Source organism: Aedes albopictus, chromosome 2 (assembly GCF_035046485.1).
Source record: "Aedes albopictus strain Foshan chromosome 2, AalbF5, whole genome shotgun sequence".
In the NCBI taxonomy this organism is placed as follows: Eukaryota; Metazoa; Arthropoda; class Insecta; order Diptera; family Culicidae; genus Aedes; species Aedes albopictus.
In genome coordinates, this window is record NC_085137.1 from 189,218,968 (window position 1) to 189,237,124 (window position 18,157).

Here is an 18,157-nt window from a genome sequence, read left to right on the forward strand (position 1 = left end):
CAAACCAGCCTTGGGCTGAAAGTCTCGATTATAAAGACATAAAAAAGAGGAATTGTTGGGGTTCCTGGCAGAACTCAGATGAAATGCGAGGAATTACTGAATGAATCTGTTGCAACTTTCACGATGGAATTCCTGGAAAAATACTCAGAATCTCTAGCGGGATTTTCGAAGGAATTATCGTAGAAATTTATTTTGGATTTTCAGCAAATTGTCGATGGAACCACAGACAGGATCCTCATAGGAATAGTGCGGAATTCCTAACTTTCGCGATGGAATTCCTGGCAAAATACACGGACTCACTGGCGGGATTTTCAAAGCAATCATCCGAGGAATTACCGAAGCAATCCACGTGGAACTTATTTTGGAATGGCAGGATCACCGTAGCGTAGGAATAGGGAGGAACTCCTGATGGAATCCTTGGTTAATTATTGATAGGATGACGCGAAATGTCCAATGGAACCACTGGTGGAATTTTCGTTTGAATCCTCGAAACATCCAAACAGCTATGAGGATGTCAAATGTATTCGACCAAGATTGCTATGATTGAAACTTCCAAAGTTAACTTCAGTTAACTAGCGTTGAATTATCGAACGCCGATGAATCCTGCGATAATTTATCATCATCGCAGTGAGCGATAACGTTAATCATGATTATCGTTATCGCCGATAACGATAATTTATCGATTAACAACCTTGAAATAAATAGTGCTAGAAGCAAAATATAGGTTTTTCAAATTAACAAATTCTAGAAGGTTTCAAGTGCGAATGAATCACTGAAGATTGTGAGTTGTAATATATTTACCAAATTGTGAATTAATCTAAATAAAACATTTCCAGTTTAAGCTGATCATTACAAACAAAACAGCGAGTCTTAGATCTGCTCTAAAAACCCAGTGTCGACGCCGCAACATTCTTAAAAATCTTCAACTTTCTGAAGCTGAAGAAATGAAACATAAAAAGCAGAAGAAGAGTTTTCCAAAAGATCCTTCGGAGGATTTGTCAGCCGAAATGATAAGGATTCAGTTGGACCACATACAGAGGGAGCATGAAATTAAGATGAAGGCTATATCGGACCGTGAAGCTGCGGAATTGGATTTCGAACGAAAACGATACTGGCTTTTGCGTTTACAAGTGAAGTGCGATAAAGGAAAGGAATCCTGTGGAGATGTGTTGGATGAAAATCTTCCCGACGTGGAGTGTAATTCTCAAGATGAAGGGAGCAGTCAAGATAATGTTCTCTCTTCATTCGAATACATTTCGTCGGTCCGCAGCATACCTCGCGTACTGCCCGCAGGTGCTGGTAATGTACTCACACGTCATCAAATATGTGCCCGCCAAGTAATTTCATCAGATCTACTAATATTTTCGGGCGATCCAGAAGACTGGCCTGTTTTTTACAGTCAGTATAAAAATACTACGTTGGCTTGTGGATATAGTGATGCAGAAAACTTGGTGCGACTTCAGAGATGTATTAAGAGGAAAGCTTTGGAGTATGTGCGTAGTCGGTTGCTTCTGCCTGCCCCCCCCCCCCCCCCCCCCCGTTATGACCACGTGGTTTATGGACAGCCCCTGAGTTAGTGCCCAAAGTCATTGGGACATTGGAGATGTTATACGGCCGACCGACAGTGTTAATCAACTCATTGATAAACAAAGTTCAATCCATTCCGGCGCCAGAGATGGAGCGCTTGGAAACAATAATTGATTACGGGATGGCAATTCAAAATCTCTACGATCATCTCACTGCATTAGGCCAAACCGCGCAACTACAAAACCCGACGTTGCTACAGGAAATAGAAGCCAAATTACCTAGCCAAATGCAATTAGAATGGATACGATATAGGAGAGAGCATGGATCATCAACACTGAAAACATTACATGAATTCATGAACGAGGTGGTAGAGACAGCATGTGAGGAAACGTTCGTTGGACGGGAGCCGCAGAACCGTCGAACACGGAGCGGTGGATACAACTCTGGTGAAATTGCAGCAACAGATTTGGAGACGGAGAACAATAGCTACTGTGTTGTGTGTCGAGAACAAAACCATTGCGCGAGAGAATGCAATGTGTTTAAATCGTACGAAGTTTGTCACCGTTGGAGATTGGTAGGGCAGTTAAAACTGTGTAGATGTTGTCTCAATCGGCACGCTGGCTGGTCGAGCTTGCCAGAGAGCCTATGAATGTGGAATAGATAGATGTCAGTTACTGCACCACCCATTGTTACATCAAAATCATCTAGACAGAGCTTGATAGGGTAACCAGGATGATGCGCTTAGAGAAATGAATGGTAAAACCACATAAAATATGTAGATTTACGGGGGTGGGAATGTTAGCGCGGCAAGTGCATCTGGCTACCCTATATAGAATGATTGAGGAGAATAAGTCTATTGAATAGAAAGGCGAGTTAGAAGATTGCGAAAAGAGTAGTCAAGTACAAATAAATAGTGCTAGAAGCAAAATATAGGTTTTTCAAATTAACAAATTCTAGAAGGTTTCAAGTGCGAATGAATCACTGAAGATTGTGAGTTGTAATATATTTACCAAATTGTGAATTAATCTAAATAAAACATTTCCAGTTTAAGCTGATCATTACAAACAAAACAGCGAGTCTTTGATTTTGATCTGCTCTAAGAACCCAGTGTCGACGCCGCAACAATCGGTATCGATTGGAAAACGCCAAAGACGAGTATGCACAGAATACACTGGGTAAATCGCATAATGCGAAACCATATAGGTGAAAATTTAAACTAATTAACAACATGTTCATAATCCCGCCCTTATTTAGCCTCAAGTGAGACTAAAGAAGGGCAGCCGATAGTCTCGGAGAAACACAAGGTCCACTGCACCATTGCTCCGGTTAGCTCAGTAAGGGCAACATACTGTGGAGGCACAGGCTCCGTTTGCGGTTAGGTTTTTATTAGACCACCCCCCCCCCTAGCCATTCATTGGTGGACTTTTACCACCGGAACAGGCGGTCCCTAGTGTTATTCTTAGCCAATTGAGACAATCGCTACCGACACTACACAGCTATCTAGGCTGATCGAGAAAAGCAGTTAATATTGATGATCAACTTCCCAAACAGCCGTCTTTAGGAAAGTCTCCATTCTTGGGAATGTTACTGAAGAAATTCCTTCAGAAACGATTGGAGGAGTTCCCGAACAATCGTTGGGGCAACGTTTAAAGGAAATCTTGGAGAATTTTTTAACTCCTTGAAGTGATTTCCAGATGAATGGCAGAAGCATTCTTTAAAGTAACTCTTTCTGGAATTTCTTAAGATTAATTTGGATGATCTACTAGATATCATTGGTAGAATCCTTGGTGAACTTCCTGAACAAATATTTCAAGAATTACTTGGTGAAACCTTTGCAAGAATCTTTTGAAGTACTCTGAAGTACTTTTGAAAACATCCTCGGAGACAACACTGAATGAATTCCTGAAGAAGTGCATAGAGAAATACTGAGCTACCCACATTAGCTCAATTAACCGCATTAACCTCACTCTTGTAGACATATTATTCTTCAAGAAAGATTTCTAAAAGAAAATAGTGAAGCAATATTTAAAGGAATTTCTAAAGAATAACTTGGTTAATTTTTTAACACAAATCTTAGAAAAAAAATCTTTCGCTCATTCATCTACAGATTGAACATGCTGGATATATTTATTGTAATTCACTAAAACGCGCGTTAAGTGTTTTCTAATGCCATTTTTGAAAATCGTACTCCCCAGGGAATATGAAAGTGGGATGTAGTATGAATAGGAAATCTTTCTCGTATCTCATATTCAAATCAACATCACTAAATATTATAACGTAAATGAAGCTTCTTTTCACGTATATTTTATTTTAAATTAAAATTATCGCTTTCTAAGCCATTAATTACATCAGAGTTTTCGCTCCAAATTGCAGCATATTCTCATATGCTTGTAAGGACAGCAAAAAAAAACAAAACAAAAAGCAGTACAATGTTTACCGGGACAGCTAATTTAATAAAAATAATTAAAAAAAAAATGATGGTTAAGTATCCTTCATTTACCTATCTATCCTTTTCCGCCTATCCACAGGAACAAGAACAAGAGCTTCAGCAATCGCCTCTGACGGTCTATCGAGTCCAGCAGGGGAAGCGCTACCGATTTCGGATGATCAGCAGTGGCAGTCAATTCTGTCCCTTCCAACTGCAGGTGAGTTTTCCAGCCATGGAGTTTAAATATTCATTTTCATTATTGAGAATAGGTCAGTCCAAATAACCAGCAAGGGGTCGACGAAACTGACGCACGCATTTGAAAACGCATCGGAAAAAGCCAAGCATGAATCCCCAATCAATTCACAGTGAGAGGGAAACGAGAACAAGCTAGTAAAAATGAAACATTCTGAAAGTTCTAACAACATTTCAAAAACCACTGTTCCTGATTTTTTTTTCTAAAGATGTTTACAAAATTCATCTGAAGTTTTTTCCAATTTTTTCCCAGCATTTTTAAAAACATAAGGTTGATGACAATTTTTTTATACTACTTATTAAAACCGTTATAAATGAAGTAGTTTACGTACGATCCCTTACCTAACTGTTTAACTGATATTTATCCACAAGTATTCCTAAGACTTCTTCAGTGTTCCAGCTATATATTTATCACAAACCCCTAATAGCATGGAGCAGAGCCATATAACATTTTAAATGCCATAATTTATTTTAGACGAGAGTGTGAAAGCTGTGATAAAGCCAAAAGTGTTTTATTTTGGTTTTGTTGTGGTAACCTCTATAAAACTTGAAATTTTTTCTTTGGTAGTTCACCGAAACCTCTAATATCCTTTTTATAAATATCCAAATATTTTCCAAACACCACCGTGCAGCGGAAAACCCTCTGTTCAATAAATTATCCCATTTCCAGATCGAATCCCACCGGATGCAAATCATTTCCACCGACGGTGGCGCCGTCCAGCCGGTTACCGTGGATACGGTCATTTCGACATCGGGCGAACGGTACGACTTTGTCCTGCACGCCGACCAAAAACCAGGTTTGTATTAATTTATGTACCGCAGCGCAGCTCAGCAAGCCCCCCGGCTAACCAGCCACACTGCACCAACAGGAGGGAGGATAACGTGCTTACTTATTCACACGCTCTCTAACTCTTTCTCCCAACTTGCATCTTCCCAAAATTGGACCCTCGTTTCGGACTGCACCAAACTATTGCATCTATAGGAGACTATTGGGTGCGGGTACGAGCGGTGGGTTTTTGCAACATCCAGAGAAAGGAAGAGTTTGCCATTCTGTCCTACCGGTCCCAAAGCGAAATCAGTGACGAAGAGTTGGCTTTTCCGCAGCAGGTGCCACCCAGTTGGGATGAACCTTTTCCCGACGGAATGGTAAGTGCTTGTTTGGTACTCATTACTACATAATTCCTGAGTGAATGTAATTGTTTTATAATGGGTATGGCGGGGAAAACTTTACCAAGTGAATGTTTTTGCGATGGTAGCCTTAAATGGGAGAATATTCTGGGTCGAGCTTTGGGGTGATGGTGTTGAGGGGGTATAGCCCCACGCATTGACATGTCAGGGACGCCATCTTCTTTTTATTTCACGGGTACATTACACTAGTTTACAGCATTTTTGAACTCGGTAAGCTGATGATCATTTTTGGTGTAGAATCATGCCCTGAGTTCGAAAACGTGAAGGAAAAAAATTACAGTAGAGCGGAATTTTTTTCGACTTTCCATACAAGGTTGATGATTTGAAATCGATTTTTGTTCTATTTTTAAGCAAAGTCGCTCACTTCAAACATCTCATTCTCCGTAATCAATGATCCGATTGAGCTGAAATTTTTACTGTAACTCGCCTACATATGATATGTCAAATAAACGTCGAGAAAGAATTTTTAAGTTGGTTTTTTCTTATTGAAAAAAATACTTTTCTTCAAAAAATTTTGGGAATATTGCTAAAATTTAAGAAGATCGTCCCTAAAATTCGCCAATATCTTGAATTTTCATCAATCTGACGTAAAACCTGTATTCAGATGATCGAATGGTATTGTATTCAGCTTTTAATTTGTGGAAAAAGATTTAAAATTGGTTGAACAAAACGCAATATATTTGAATTTTAGTAAATTACATATTTTGAAAAGTTGCAAAACTCGATATTGAGCTATAACTCAAAAACTGTTCTACTTAAAATTTTTTGAAGGTCGGTTTCGAAATCAGTACTAAATTGTGCTTCAAAAATTTTGGTCGTTGACAGAAGTTCACGACTTTCGTTTTATTTTGTAAACTTGTGTTATCGGAGCTTTAGCGGAGCCAATTTGCTAAACTAGAACATTGAATTTAAGTCGACTGGGGAACGTCCATAAATTATATTATGTCACGCTTTTAGGCGGGTGGGGGGTCCGTAAAGTGTGTCAACCCATACAAAAATTTCGAAGGTCTCATACAAAAAGTGTGAACCAGTGGGGAGGGGGAGGGGTTGAAAATGGTCAATTTTTGCGTGACATAATTTATTAACGCTATCTTGTACCAATAAAACAAACATGTAATTTTGCCCAAAGTTGAATTGAATCGGGGCAGAACGCTTAAAATGTAAATATGATATGAAAAACCAAAAACTAAAAAAATAATAATTTTTTACTAACTTCATGGATAGTGCAAAAAAACAACATCTCTCGTTTTAATTTTAATCATGGGAGCTTCATATTAAAAGATGTGACATTGTGATACAATTCGGTTCTTATTGGAAAGACTGCAGATAGAGAACCTGCATAAAGTACCTCACGCAAAAATTAATCATTGTCAACACCACTCTCCCCTATGTAACACTTTCCTATTGTTTATTGTGTAACGTCCAATCAGGAAAAGAGGCTGAGCCTCACAGAACAACTACTTTTATACCTGTTCTACCGGAAGTACAATTAATCATCGATCTCAATATAATTATTCAATTTCAAGTCAGAGCAAACTTATCTAGATTATAGCTCAATCAACGGGGGGTACAATCTATCCATTTAACACATTTCATTTATTTAGTTAACATCAAATTCATGATAATACTGAATCAACAATTTGCCGCCATAATACTCGATTTGCAGCTGCAGCTCTCCAACGTCGGTCACGCCCAACACTCGCCAGATCACGCTCCACCTGGTCCGCCCATCGTGCTCTCTGCGCTCCACGCCTTCTTGTACCAACCGGATGGTTAGCAAACACCAACTTTGCAGGGTTGTTGTCCGGCATTCTTGCAACATGCCCTGCCCACCGTATCCTTCCGGCTTTGGCTACCTTCTGGATGCTGGGTTCGCCGTAAAGTGCAGCGAGCTCGTGGTTCATCCTTCTCCGCCACACACCATTCTCCTGCACGCCGCTCGAAAACTCCGAGTGCTTGCAGGTCCTCCTCGAGCATCGTCCATGTCTCGTGTCCGTAGAGAACCACCGGTCTTATTAACGTCTTGTACATGGTACATTTGGTGCGGGGGTGAATCTTTTTTGACCGCAGTTTCTTCTGGAGCCCATAATAGGATCCATTTAACACCTCCCTGCTTAAATTCAACCCTACACTATTACAAAGATCCAAACATCAATCTTTCAGGTTTCCTACCTACTCTCTTACTTCACCCACTTTGAACTTTGGTTCTACAATTCTCTCAGTTCGATCTCTCTTCTTTTCTACTCCCAAGTCGACTGTTACATTTTTCTTTACCTTATCTACTTTAGGTCCTAGCTTTTTATCCAGCTCAGTTTTGGGTACAAACGCAAAAACTTTGCTAGCAGGCGTAGCTTCAATTGCTTGACTATAACTATTACGGTAGCTAAACAAAAACACTTCAACAATTTCAATCATCTTCATGTGGTTAAACTTCGGATCGACCAGTAGCTTTTTAATCCCACTTTTGGCTGTCTGTACAGCTCTTCCAGCAAAAGACCATTACTTTCAGGAGAGTAAGCAGGACTTTTCAACAACTCTATTCCCATTGATTTTGCGTACTTCGTAAAGGCGTTGCTAGTAAAAGGTGGACCATTGTCGCTAACTATGGTATCACAAATTCCAAAAATTCTAAACACAGAGTTCAACGCATCAATCAATGCTTCCGCATTTGTCCTATTCATCATCCTGATGTCCATCCACTTGAAGTAAGCATCTATCAAGATCAGAAACGTCTTCCCTCCTAAGTGGAAAAAATCCAAATGAACCCGACCAAATGGACGAAGGGCTTTTGGCTATTCCGAGAACTTCTTTTTGACGGATCGTCCCATGCTGCTGCAAACCTCACACTGCCGAACAAACTCTTCGATTTCTTTGTCCAATCCTTGCCAGAAGACAAACTTTCGAGCCGCCTGTTTCATGCGTATAACACCTAAATGGCATCCATGCAACAACTCTAGGGTACGTCTTCGACACGACTTTGGAACAATTACTCTCTCTGAGTACATCATGCAACTCTGATTAGAAAAATAGAACTTCAAATCCGCTGGGACTGCACTCTCTTTCCATCCATCTCTCACGCACTGGTAAAGCTCGCTCATTCTCGGGTCATCCTGAGTGGCTCGACCGATCATCTCTAGATCGAGAATCTCGGCTTCGTCTCCTAACCAACGCAGATCAGCAACATCTTCTATCCCAGTTTCTCCCTGAACTGGCAACCTACTCAAAGCATCTGCATTGGAGACTTTTGAACCTGGCCGATACTCAATATCGAAATCAAATATGGACAACAGGTGGACATACTTCTGTAACCTCGTAACTGTTAACGACGGAATCCCCTTTCTAAAATCGAAAATACTTGCCAACGGTTTATTGTCGGTAACCACTGTAAACCGTTTCCCATAAATGTATTTGAAAAACTTTGTCGGACCAAATACAACTGCAAGCGCTTCACGATGAAGATTCGGATAATTCCTCTCAGCCGCCGAAAGAGTACTCGGCACATAGAACACTGGCTTCTCAACCTCTCCTACTTTATGACACAATACTGCCCCCACACCATTAGAACTCGCATCGCATACAATCACGATAGGTTACTCGGGGTTATACAACTCCAACAGATTGTGATTCAGCAGAAGCTTGTTGCACTCACTAAAAGCTCTCTCACGCTGCCCGTTCCATTCGAACCGAACATTTTTTTTTTCAGCAGCGCATAAAGTGGACTAAGCCTTACCGATAAATTTGGAACAAACTTCGAGTAGTAATTCATCATCCCCAGAAAAGATTTTAACTGCGAAACATCTCTTGGTTGTGGAGCCTCTACGATTGCTTTAACCTTCTCGTCAGATGGACTGAGACCTTCTTCCGACACCTTGTGCCTTAAATATCCCATCTCTTGCACTAAAAAACTTCTGTGACTCTTCGGAAACCTTTATCTGCACACTAAGATCAGCTCGGTATTTTCCCCATCTTTTTACTGAGTTCTCAACAGCAGATTTAACTCGGTACGCTCGGTTATTTATTTTGCGGATATTCTGTAAATGAGTTACCGAGCTCAGCTCACAAACTGTCAAAAGTTACTGAAGCACGGTAAATATCATTACTGGTGAACGGTAAATACGATTACCGAGTGTACCGAAATAAATCTGCTGTTGAAAACTCAGTAAAAAGATGGAAAAAATACTGAACTCAGTGAAAAAATTACTGAGCTGGAACATCTGAATCTTAGTGTGTGCATGTATGCCCCTTACAGATCCAACTTAGCGAAATGCTTAGCCCACTCAGATTGGCAAACACATCGTTAATATTAGGTAGCGGATAATGCTCATTACAGATGACATTGTTCACTGTCACTTTACAGTCCATACAAATCCTCACACTACCATCCGCTTTAGGAACCACAACAATTGGCGATGCCCAATCACTATGACGTACCGGCTTTAGAATATTCTCGCGAACCAACCTATCCAACTCATCTGAGACCTTTTCTCTGAGCGAAAATGGCACCTCATACGGTCTATAAAACACTGGAGATTCATGGTCTCTCACATGAACACTAGCTTCAAAGCCTTCCACCGGCTGCTGTAAATTATTCGAGAAAAGCTCTCGGTACCCAGTATTCAATATCGCTAACAACCTACTCTTCTCTCGCTCACATTGTTGGTCACTCACAGATACATTCGCATTGGCAGTTTCACTCATTCGGTAATCAAAAAATCTTCGCCAGTTGGGGTACAACACATCTAACCAATCTCGACCCATTAGTGGACAGAATCTCTCACCATCTACGATGATCAGCGATAAAACAAAAGTTCGACCATCAACGCACTTAACCTCAACATTAATCGATCCGACCATCTTTAGCAAATTTCCTGATATAACCTTCAACTTAACCTCGCTTTTCTGAAGTCGCAAATCGGAAAAATTCTCAACATAATCGCACCTACTCATGACCGTGTACGCTGCTCCTGAGTCGATCTCGAAATAAACCCACTTGCCGTTTAGCCATAGCTTCCTGAACAAGGGGAGATTCGCCACGTGGTTGAGCTCCGTTTCGTAATCGGGCTCCTGTAGATCCAGTTCGTCCTCACTGCACGCCAGTCGATTCATGTTCCGCTTCCTCCAGCAATTCCGGATGATGTGCCCCTGCTTGCCACAGCCGTAGCACGTATACTCCTTCTTACCGTGGGTTTTCTGGCTTCGTCCTGATTGCGACCGCTTCGCCGGGCCCCCGTGCTTGTTGCGCTTCTCGTTAAATGGATAGATTGTACCCCCGTTGATTGAGCTATAATCTAGATAAGTTTGCTCTGACTTGAAATTGAATAATTATATTGAGATCGATGATTAATTGTACTTCCGGTAGAACAGGTATAAAAGTAGTTGTTCTGTGAGGCTCAGACTCTTTTCCTGATTGGACGTTACACAATAAAAAGTGGCGACAAGAAAATCGCAAAAAGTTGGCGGGAAACGCGTGGAAGTGAATGTCGTAGTGAGTCGAAGCACGTGGTCGCGAGTGTCGTAAAGTCTACGGGTGCATAGTGAAGTGATCGATAGAGATGCAGCATAGAGAAGAAGAACCGGTCGGTTCGAAGCCCGTGAAAGTGGAGAGCGGTAGTGGAACAAAGCTGATCGGTGAAACTTTCTTCCTTCTGTTATTAATAAAACGCAACTCACTTGGTTGGTAGTCGAACTGATAAGACAGTGCATCGTGTATTTGCTCAGGGTTTTATGTCTGTCAAAGTTTCTTCTTCATGTATGTATTCACTGCCGTCAAACCAGTTGAATCAGCTGAGGGGGTTTGGCCCTTATTACCGAAATGAAAACTCCGAACGCAAATCTTACAATACCTTTCCTCTTTAGTTTGAAACTCGACATCACAAATATAGTATGAAATTGATCTAGGAATTCAACTTTAACAAACTATCATTCTTCAAAGCTATGTATTCAGAACTCATTAATCAAACATTGATCATGACAATAACTATCATTAACATATTTAAAACTTCGGAACAATTCAATGATTATTTAAAGTATACGAACATATTGTCGTTGGTTTTCTTCGGCACCCGAGACGATCGCCTAAGTTCTTTCTCGTTGTTCGCAGGATTTTGGATAGCCTTCCGTTTCGAGATCGGGGAACCGAACCGTAGGGCCTGAGGGTGTAGTTCATTTCCAGTTGGGGGCGGTGGAGAAACCCCTAGAAAGGGTGGTTCATCTTCGGACACCGCACGCCGCCTTTTCGCTCCACGCCTGTCATTCGATTCCACGGCCTTTAGAAGCGCCATCTTGCGCCGACGTTCGTCTCTGTCAACGAGTCTAATCTGCCCCCTGTGGGCCGAGATCAGGTGACTCCCCAACGAGATCTGGAAAACATTAACAGAAAGTCTTTTAATAAAAACAGCTTCTAACCACCTTTCTGTACTGGTTATTTTATTATTTTTGTAATAAACCTTGTCCCCTGTAACCAATTTTGAAAATAGATCATTTTCCACAACCGTAGTCGATAGCGTGCTAGGTCGTCTAGTTTTAGGTCGGTCAGAGACATCGAGATTATCGTCTGACTTGACTAAATGTTTCTTAACAGATTTCTTAGGATTCACTAAATCCAAAGCAGTTTTTGGTCTGTACTTAAAAACTCTCTCCGATGGAAATTCTCCATCACTCAGGCAAGTATTACGATAGTTGAACAAAAAGTAATCTAGCTTGTTTGCAAGATCAAGGTGCTTCATGTTGGGATCCAACAAAAATTTCTTCAAAACGTCTTTTGTCAGCCTTACCAGACGTTCAGCTTGCCCATTACTTTGCGGGTGATATGGTGGACTCTTCATGACACAAATACCCTGCCTTTCAAGAAATGTCACGAAGTTCTGGGAATTAAATGGAGGACCGTTGTCTGTTACCACTACGTCTGGTAAACCAAACCGTGCGAAAAAACTGGAGAAATGCTTTGTAACCTTTTCAGCCTCTGTACCATACTTCATCCAAATTATTTCCAGCCATTTTGAGAAACTGTCGATAATTAATAGAAAAGTTTGACGTTCAAAAAAGAAAAAGTCTGCATGGACCCTACTGAATGGCCGAGTTGTAGGAATCCATTTTGAAGTGATGTTTTGACCTTGACCTATGGCCATTTTTTGACAAACATCGCAGGTGTTATGATAATCTTCCAAGTCTTTGTTTATACCGAACCAGTAGACACTGCGTCTAGCAAGTTGCTTCATTTTGACTAAACCTATATGGTTGGCATGTATAAGTTCAAGAATCCGTCGTTGTAGGGCTTTGGGGATGATCACTCTATCTTGGAACATCAAGCATCCATCTACTATCTCCAAGTCATGATGCTGTGAGTAGATATCTTTAAAGTGTTTGTCAATTCTTTCCGGCCAACCATGGTTGATGTAGTAAATTAGTTGTTGTAAAAACAAATCAACTTTTGTTTCTCTGGCAATAATAGAAAACTCAATTGGTAGTTCATTAGAAAAATTCAAACTGTTCACACTTGGTATTTCGTATTGCTTTGGAACTTCCATTTCCAAAGGGAATCTTGAACAAAAGTCGGCGTTACACATCTTTTCAGATGGTCTATAAACAATTTCAAAATCGTAAATGGATAAATCCATTACGTAGCGTTGCAATCTGGTTACAAAAATAGCATTACGCCCTGATTTTCCTAAAATACCCAAAAGAGGTTTATGATCTGTATATATGGTAAATTTTTGTACATACAAAAATTTATGGAATTTCTTAACAGTAGACACTATGGCTAGTGCCTCAAGGTGTAGAATTGGGTATGTTTTTTGAGCTGTATTTAGCGAGAAAGAAGTAAAGCAAATAGGCTTTTCAAAACCATCAATTACGTGGGATATGACACCCCCTAAACCGTAAGACGAAGCATCTGCAAATACAACAATCGGTAGTTTTGGGTCATACAAAACTAAAAAATCAGCACGTAATAGTTGATTCTTACAACTATCAAATGCCTTGTCACAGGACTTGTCCCATACAAATCTGGTGTCTTTTTTTAGCAATTTATAAAGAGGATTTAAGGTCGACGACAAATTCCTTAAAAACTTTCCATAATAATTTATTAGACCAAGAAAAGCTTTCAATTGAGTAACATTTTGTGGAACCTGAGCTTTTTGAATGGTTGCTACTTTTTCAGGGTTTGGTAACAGCCCCTTGTCCGAAATAAGATGGCCCAAGTATGGTAAATTGCTAACGAAAAACTTACATTTGCTGTAGCTCACCTTTATGTTTGCTTTTGATAAACGGTTCAACACTTCAATCAGTCTTGCTCGGCATTCCTCTATATTTCTCCCAGCAATTAGTACATCATCTAAATAACAATGCACATAGTCCAAATCTTTCAAAATAGTGTCCATAACTTGTTGGAAAATGGCCGCACTGGATGATGCCCCCTGAGGGAGCCTGTTGTAAGTATAGAGTCCTTTAATAGTATTGATGACTACGAACTTCCTCGATTGCTTAGACAGGTTCAATTGTGTATATGCATTAGAAAGATCCAAGGAACAAAAAACTTTACACCCTGCCAATGACGCAAAAAGGTCTTGGGCAGTAGGCAGAGGATAAGTGTTCGGTATCAATACTTTATTGATAGAGACTTTACAGTCTATCACCAGCCTCAAACTCTCATCCTTTTTTACGACCACTACTACAGGTGATGCCCAAAGGCTAGTTTTTATTGGTGTAATAATGCCATCTTTTTGCATATCGTCTAAAAGTGCTACTAGTTTTTCCCTTAAGCGATAAGGTACGTCATATGCTTTTCTAAAGACCGGCTTATCTTCACGAAGGACCAAGTCCTCCTCAAATCCAACAATGGGAGAAGAAATGTTATTATCAAAAATATCACTATATTTCTTTTGAATTTCGCTCAACGTTGTATTCTCATCATTTGTGGAACCATTTATGGAGAAAACACTACACAATTTCTGTCGCCAGCCATCACAAAATATATCGAGCCAATCTCTTCCTAATAAAGGAATAAAATGGTGAATAGTGTTCAACACCACAAGCTCAACTTGAGCCATTTTCTTGTTAATCGAAACATGCACTAATGCAACTCCAAATATCTCCAATGATGTTCCGTTTACCACTACTAATTTGCGTTGGCTAGCTTTAACAGGGAAATTTCCAAAAAGATTGAAGAATTCAGTTCTACCGATAACAGAAACAGCCGAGCCACTATCGGCCTTCATTTTCACCGTCCTGCCCTCAATTACAGCATCAAGGAGACAAGGTTCACTAAATCGGTTAATAGATTTGATCATCAAACATGGATAATCACCTGTAGACTCGTTCTCAGTGTCGTATTCAACTCTCAACCGCTTGAAGTAATCATGTACGTTCTCTGAATCTGACTCCCGATCCGCATCGTCCTTGACGGCATTCACCGCGCCCCTCTGACTGTTTTTAAAGCGATAACAATTTTTTTGCACATGGCCTTTCTGCTTGCAAAAGAAACATGTGAAATTGGCATACCGTCCTTTACCGGGTGATCTACGATCCAAGTCAGAACGTCCTCTATCATTCCACGTATAACGGTCTCGATTTCGGCTCCGCGACCTATCATTTCTTCTGTACACATCATATCGCCTTTCATATCTAGCATCCCGACGCCCTAATCGAAACCTAACAGAGTTCACATTTTCCGCGTTAATCGCCATCGCTCTAGATGAAACAAGATCTCGATTTTTAATAAGCTTCTCAGCTGTTTTCAAAAGCAAATTGTCCTCGTTCAACAATTGTCGCTGCAAATCCTTATCGTAAACGCCGTAGATCAACTGATCACGTATCGCGGAATCACGGAACTCACCGAAATCGCACTGTTCAGCTAACAATTTCACCGCCAAGATATAATTTTCACCTGACTCCGATGGGCTTTGCATTCTACACCTGAACTTGTAACGCAAAACGACCTCAGATTCAACCCTGTCAAAACGCTCTTTTAGCTTCTTTGTAATCTCTGCGTAACTCAAAGTCTTCAAATCAGTTGCAGGGTAGAGCAGTTTCAACTCATTGAAAACTGCCATGCCACACAAGTTCATAAATAAATCCTTTTTCTTATCATCTGTAATGGCGTTCACCGAAAAAAAATACTCAAAGTGTTCCACGTAGTTAGAGAAAGACGTATTGGGAACATAGGGATCTACTGTTCCAATCAGCGCCATGTCTGTTGCAAAAAGATATCACAGCTAAGTATACACAATGCAAAAAAAATGCCACCAAAAGAAATGTAAAGGTCCTACCTTGATGATTTTTACTTTGTTGTTGGAGTCCAAATCCCGTTTGCGCCGCGCCGCCTGGTTTGGCTTGTCCGGCACGCGCTTGCTCCGATCCACTCCAAAAGCACCGGAATGGCAGCTCGAGACTTCCCACCGTTATGGTCCCTTCGCAAGTGGTCAATCGCTGGCCCGACACTTGAAATAAGTTTGCTCGAAACGAGATTTCTTTCGTGCGAGTTCCTCAAATCACCAACCACACTCGATTGACCTTCAGGAACCACTGGTGTCGCTCCAACAGCGCAAGACACTGGCTAATCGAACTGCGTCGCTTCCGACCGGCTGTTATAACAATGACACAAAAGCAAACGAAATCAGTTAAATCGAATAAAATGAAAACAATGGCTTCTGAGGCGGCTTCTTTCCAACTAGTTCAAAATTTCACTAAAAACAATCCACTCTTGAGCAATTAAACTCCGACACAGTCCTTTTGACCTTCACTCACCTTGGTATTGAATACTAGCTAGCCCAGTTAATCAATGGTCGTTATGGCACCTCCGTTTCCACCAAGCTATCTGTTGGCCTTTTCCACACCGTCGATGACGCTCCGGCTAGCAACTACTTTTTTCCCGCACTTCTAGGTTCGCAGATTCTAGCTACTCTACTCTTCCTTCACTCAAAACTTCACTACTTCACTTTTATCCTCGCCGTCACTGAAACTTTCTTCCTTCTGTTATTAATAAAACGCAACTCACTTGGTTGGTAGTCGAACTGATAAGACAGTGCATCGTGTATTTGCTCAGGGTTTTATGTCTGTCAAAGTGTTATACAATAGTTTCTTCTTCATGTATGTATTCACTGCCGTCAAACCAGTTGAATCAGCTGAGGGGGTTTGGCCCTTATTACCGAAATGAAAACTCCGAACGCAAATCTTACAATCGGGACATTGGAAAATGTCGTTCCCAGTGCCGACTTCGACGATTACCTGGAGAGAGCAGAGAACTTTTTCGAATTGAACGAGATCACGGATACTACGTTCAAGCGCAAACTGATTGTACACTTCATCGGTCTGCCGGCGTTGAAGAAGCTGCAGCAGTTGTTATATCCTCAAACACACAAGGATGTAACCTACGAGGTTGTGATCAAGAAGCTGAAATCGTACTTCAGCCCCAAGAAGAACCGGATTGCCCTATCGGTGGAGTTTTTTTAAGCGGAACCAGAAAGAATTTGAGAAAGTGGCGGATTTTGCAGTGGAGCTCCAAGCCCTTTCAAAGCACTGTGACTTCGGACAGTTCCTGGATAAGGCGCTCAGGGACAAGTTCATAGCTGGCCTTCGGAATGCCAAAATCCAAGGCGAGCTAATGAACAGCGAGGATGACACCACGTTCGACCAGGCAGTAACCAAAGCGAAAAACCTGGAGCAGATCGACGAGGACTTGGTGAGGATGAAAACGAAGCAGGAATACGCCAACCGGATCAATGCAGGACAGTACATGCGACGGAGCCGTTCGAAAACACGTGGTCAGGACGAAGACAAGCTCAATCAACGGGGGGTACAATCTATCCATTTAACACATATGAAACCTCAAAAATTTGTATATGGGTCACCACACTCTTCTGATCTACTAATGAATGTTTAAATTTTCTTCAAAACTCTGCAGTTTTTTTATTTAGCTAGTCAGTTTTGTGTAATTATTAAGGGTATTTCACAGAGAATCTTGGAAAAAATCTTCGTCTGAAGTCTAAAAGAACTTATGTTATTATATTATTTTGGGTTTTTTTTTTTTTCAATAATTTCTTGATTCGATAAATCATGCATGGAGTTGAGCATGAGCATGAGCATGATTGACCGCTCGCGGTTGCTCCTCTGTTATTTACACAAAGAAACATCAGATCATGCTTAGGACTAGCCTTCTCCTCATTGTGTAAATGCTGACATCCCAATACTTTTCAATAAGCAATACCAGAGCCGGCCGCGTCCGAATGCAAGTCAATTGAGGATAGGGAAGGAAGTGATGACGTGATTCTCATTTAGGCCAATTACCGAGGAATTCTCTGCGTTACTACAAGAAATCACTAGGAGTTTGGATAGAGGAAAGAAAGATATGTTAGGGATTTTGTCTTGGTAAACAAATTGCTACAATCACCGGACCGATTCTTGTTATGCTATGAACGATGCATTCGCGAAATTGTTTGAATTCGTCCCCATATGCGTGCTATTTCCAGGAAATATTAACAGTGTTTAAGGGGTTACATACTTTGAGGGTGGTAAAGAAAAATCGGTTTTTATCGCATCTTCCGGAAGTATAACAGCTTGACAATCCCAATAGTAACTAAAGAACTTAAACATAATTACGTAACAAATTAGTATGGCCAACACCGTAAGGTGGCAGACTGTACAAAAATAGGGCAAAATTGTATCAAAATAAAATAAGAATACTAAAAATTTGGGCCAACACTAGAAGTGACGAACTTTGCAGTTATTGTATGGTAAATATATGAAGAAGACCGAATAATTTTTAGC

General features: G+C 40.7%; 2 protein-coding genes across 5 annotated transcripts in view; one reads left to right on the plus strand and one right to left on the minus strand.

Annotated features, from left to right (window-relative positions):
* Positions 1-18,157, plus strand: part of LOC109419079 (uncharacterized) — a 40,733-nt gene that overhangs the window by 14,419 nt on the left and 8,157 nt on the right. Inside the window, exons 4-6 of the mRNA XM_029873543.2 lie at positions 4,056-4,172; positions 4,878-5,004; positions 5,190-5,353. Of these exons, the coding sequence (XP_029729403.2) occupies positions 4,056-4,172; positions 4,878-5,004; positions 5,190-5,353 (408 nt within the window). The remainder of the gene's footprint in view (positions 1-4,055; positions 4,173-4,877; positions 5,005-5,189; positions 5,354-18,157) is intronic.
* On the minus strand, positions 11,194-16,565 carry LOC109430560 (uncharacterized). 4 transcript variants are annotated; one of them, XM_062850866.1, is made up of 4 exons: positions 16,139-16,565; positions 15,661-15,975; positions 14,700-15,584; positions 11,194-11,754 (listed from the first exon to the last, which is right to left on the minus strand). In XM_062850866.1, exons 3-4 carry the CDS (start codon positions 15,580-15,582, stop codon positions 11,708-11,710), a joined length of 930 nt encoding a protein of 309 aa, XP_062706850.1. In that variant the 5' UTR covers positions 15,583-15,584; positions 15,661-15,975; positions 16,139-16,565; the 3' UTR covers positions 11,194-11,707. The 4 variants fall into 4 exon arrangements, 3 of the variants coding, with proteins under 3 accessions (XP_062706850.1, XP_062706849.1, XP_062706851.1); XR_003893929.2 differs by lacking the exon at positions 14,700-15,584 and having other exon boundaries at positions 16,139-16,560; XM_062850865.1 differs by having other exon boundaries at positions 14,700-15,975.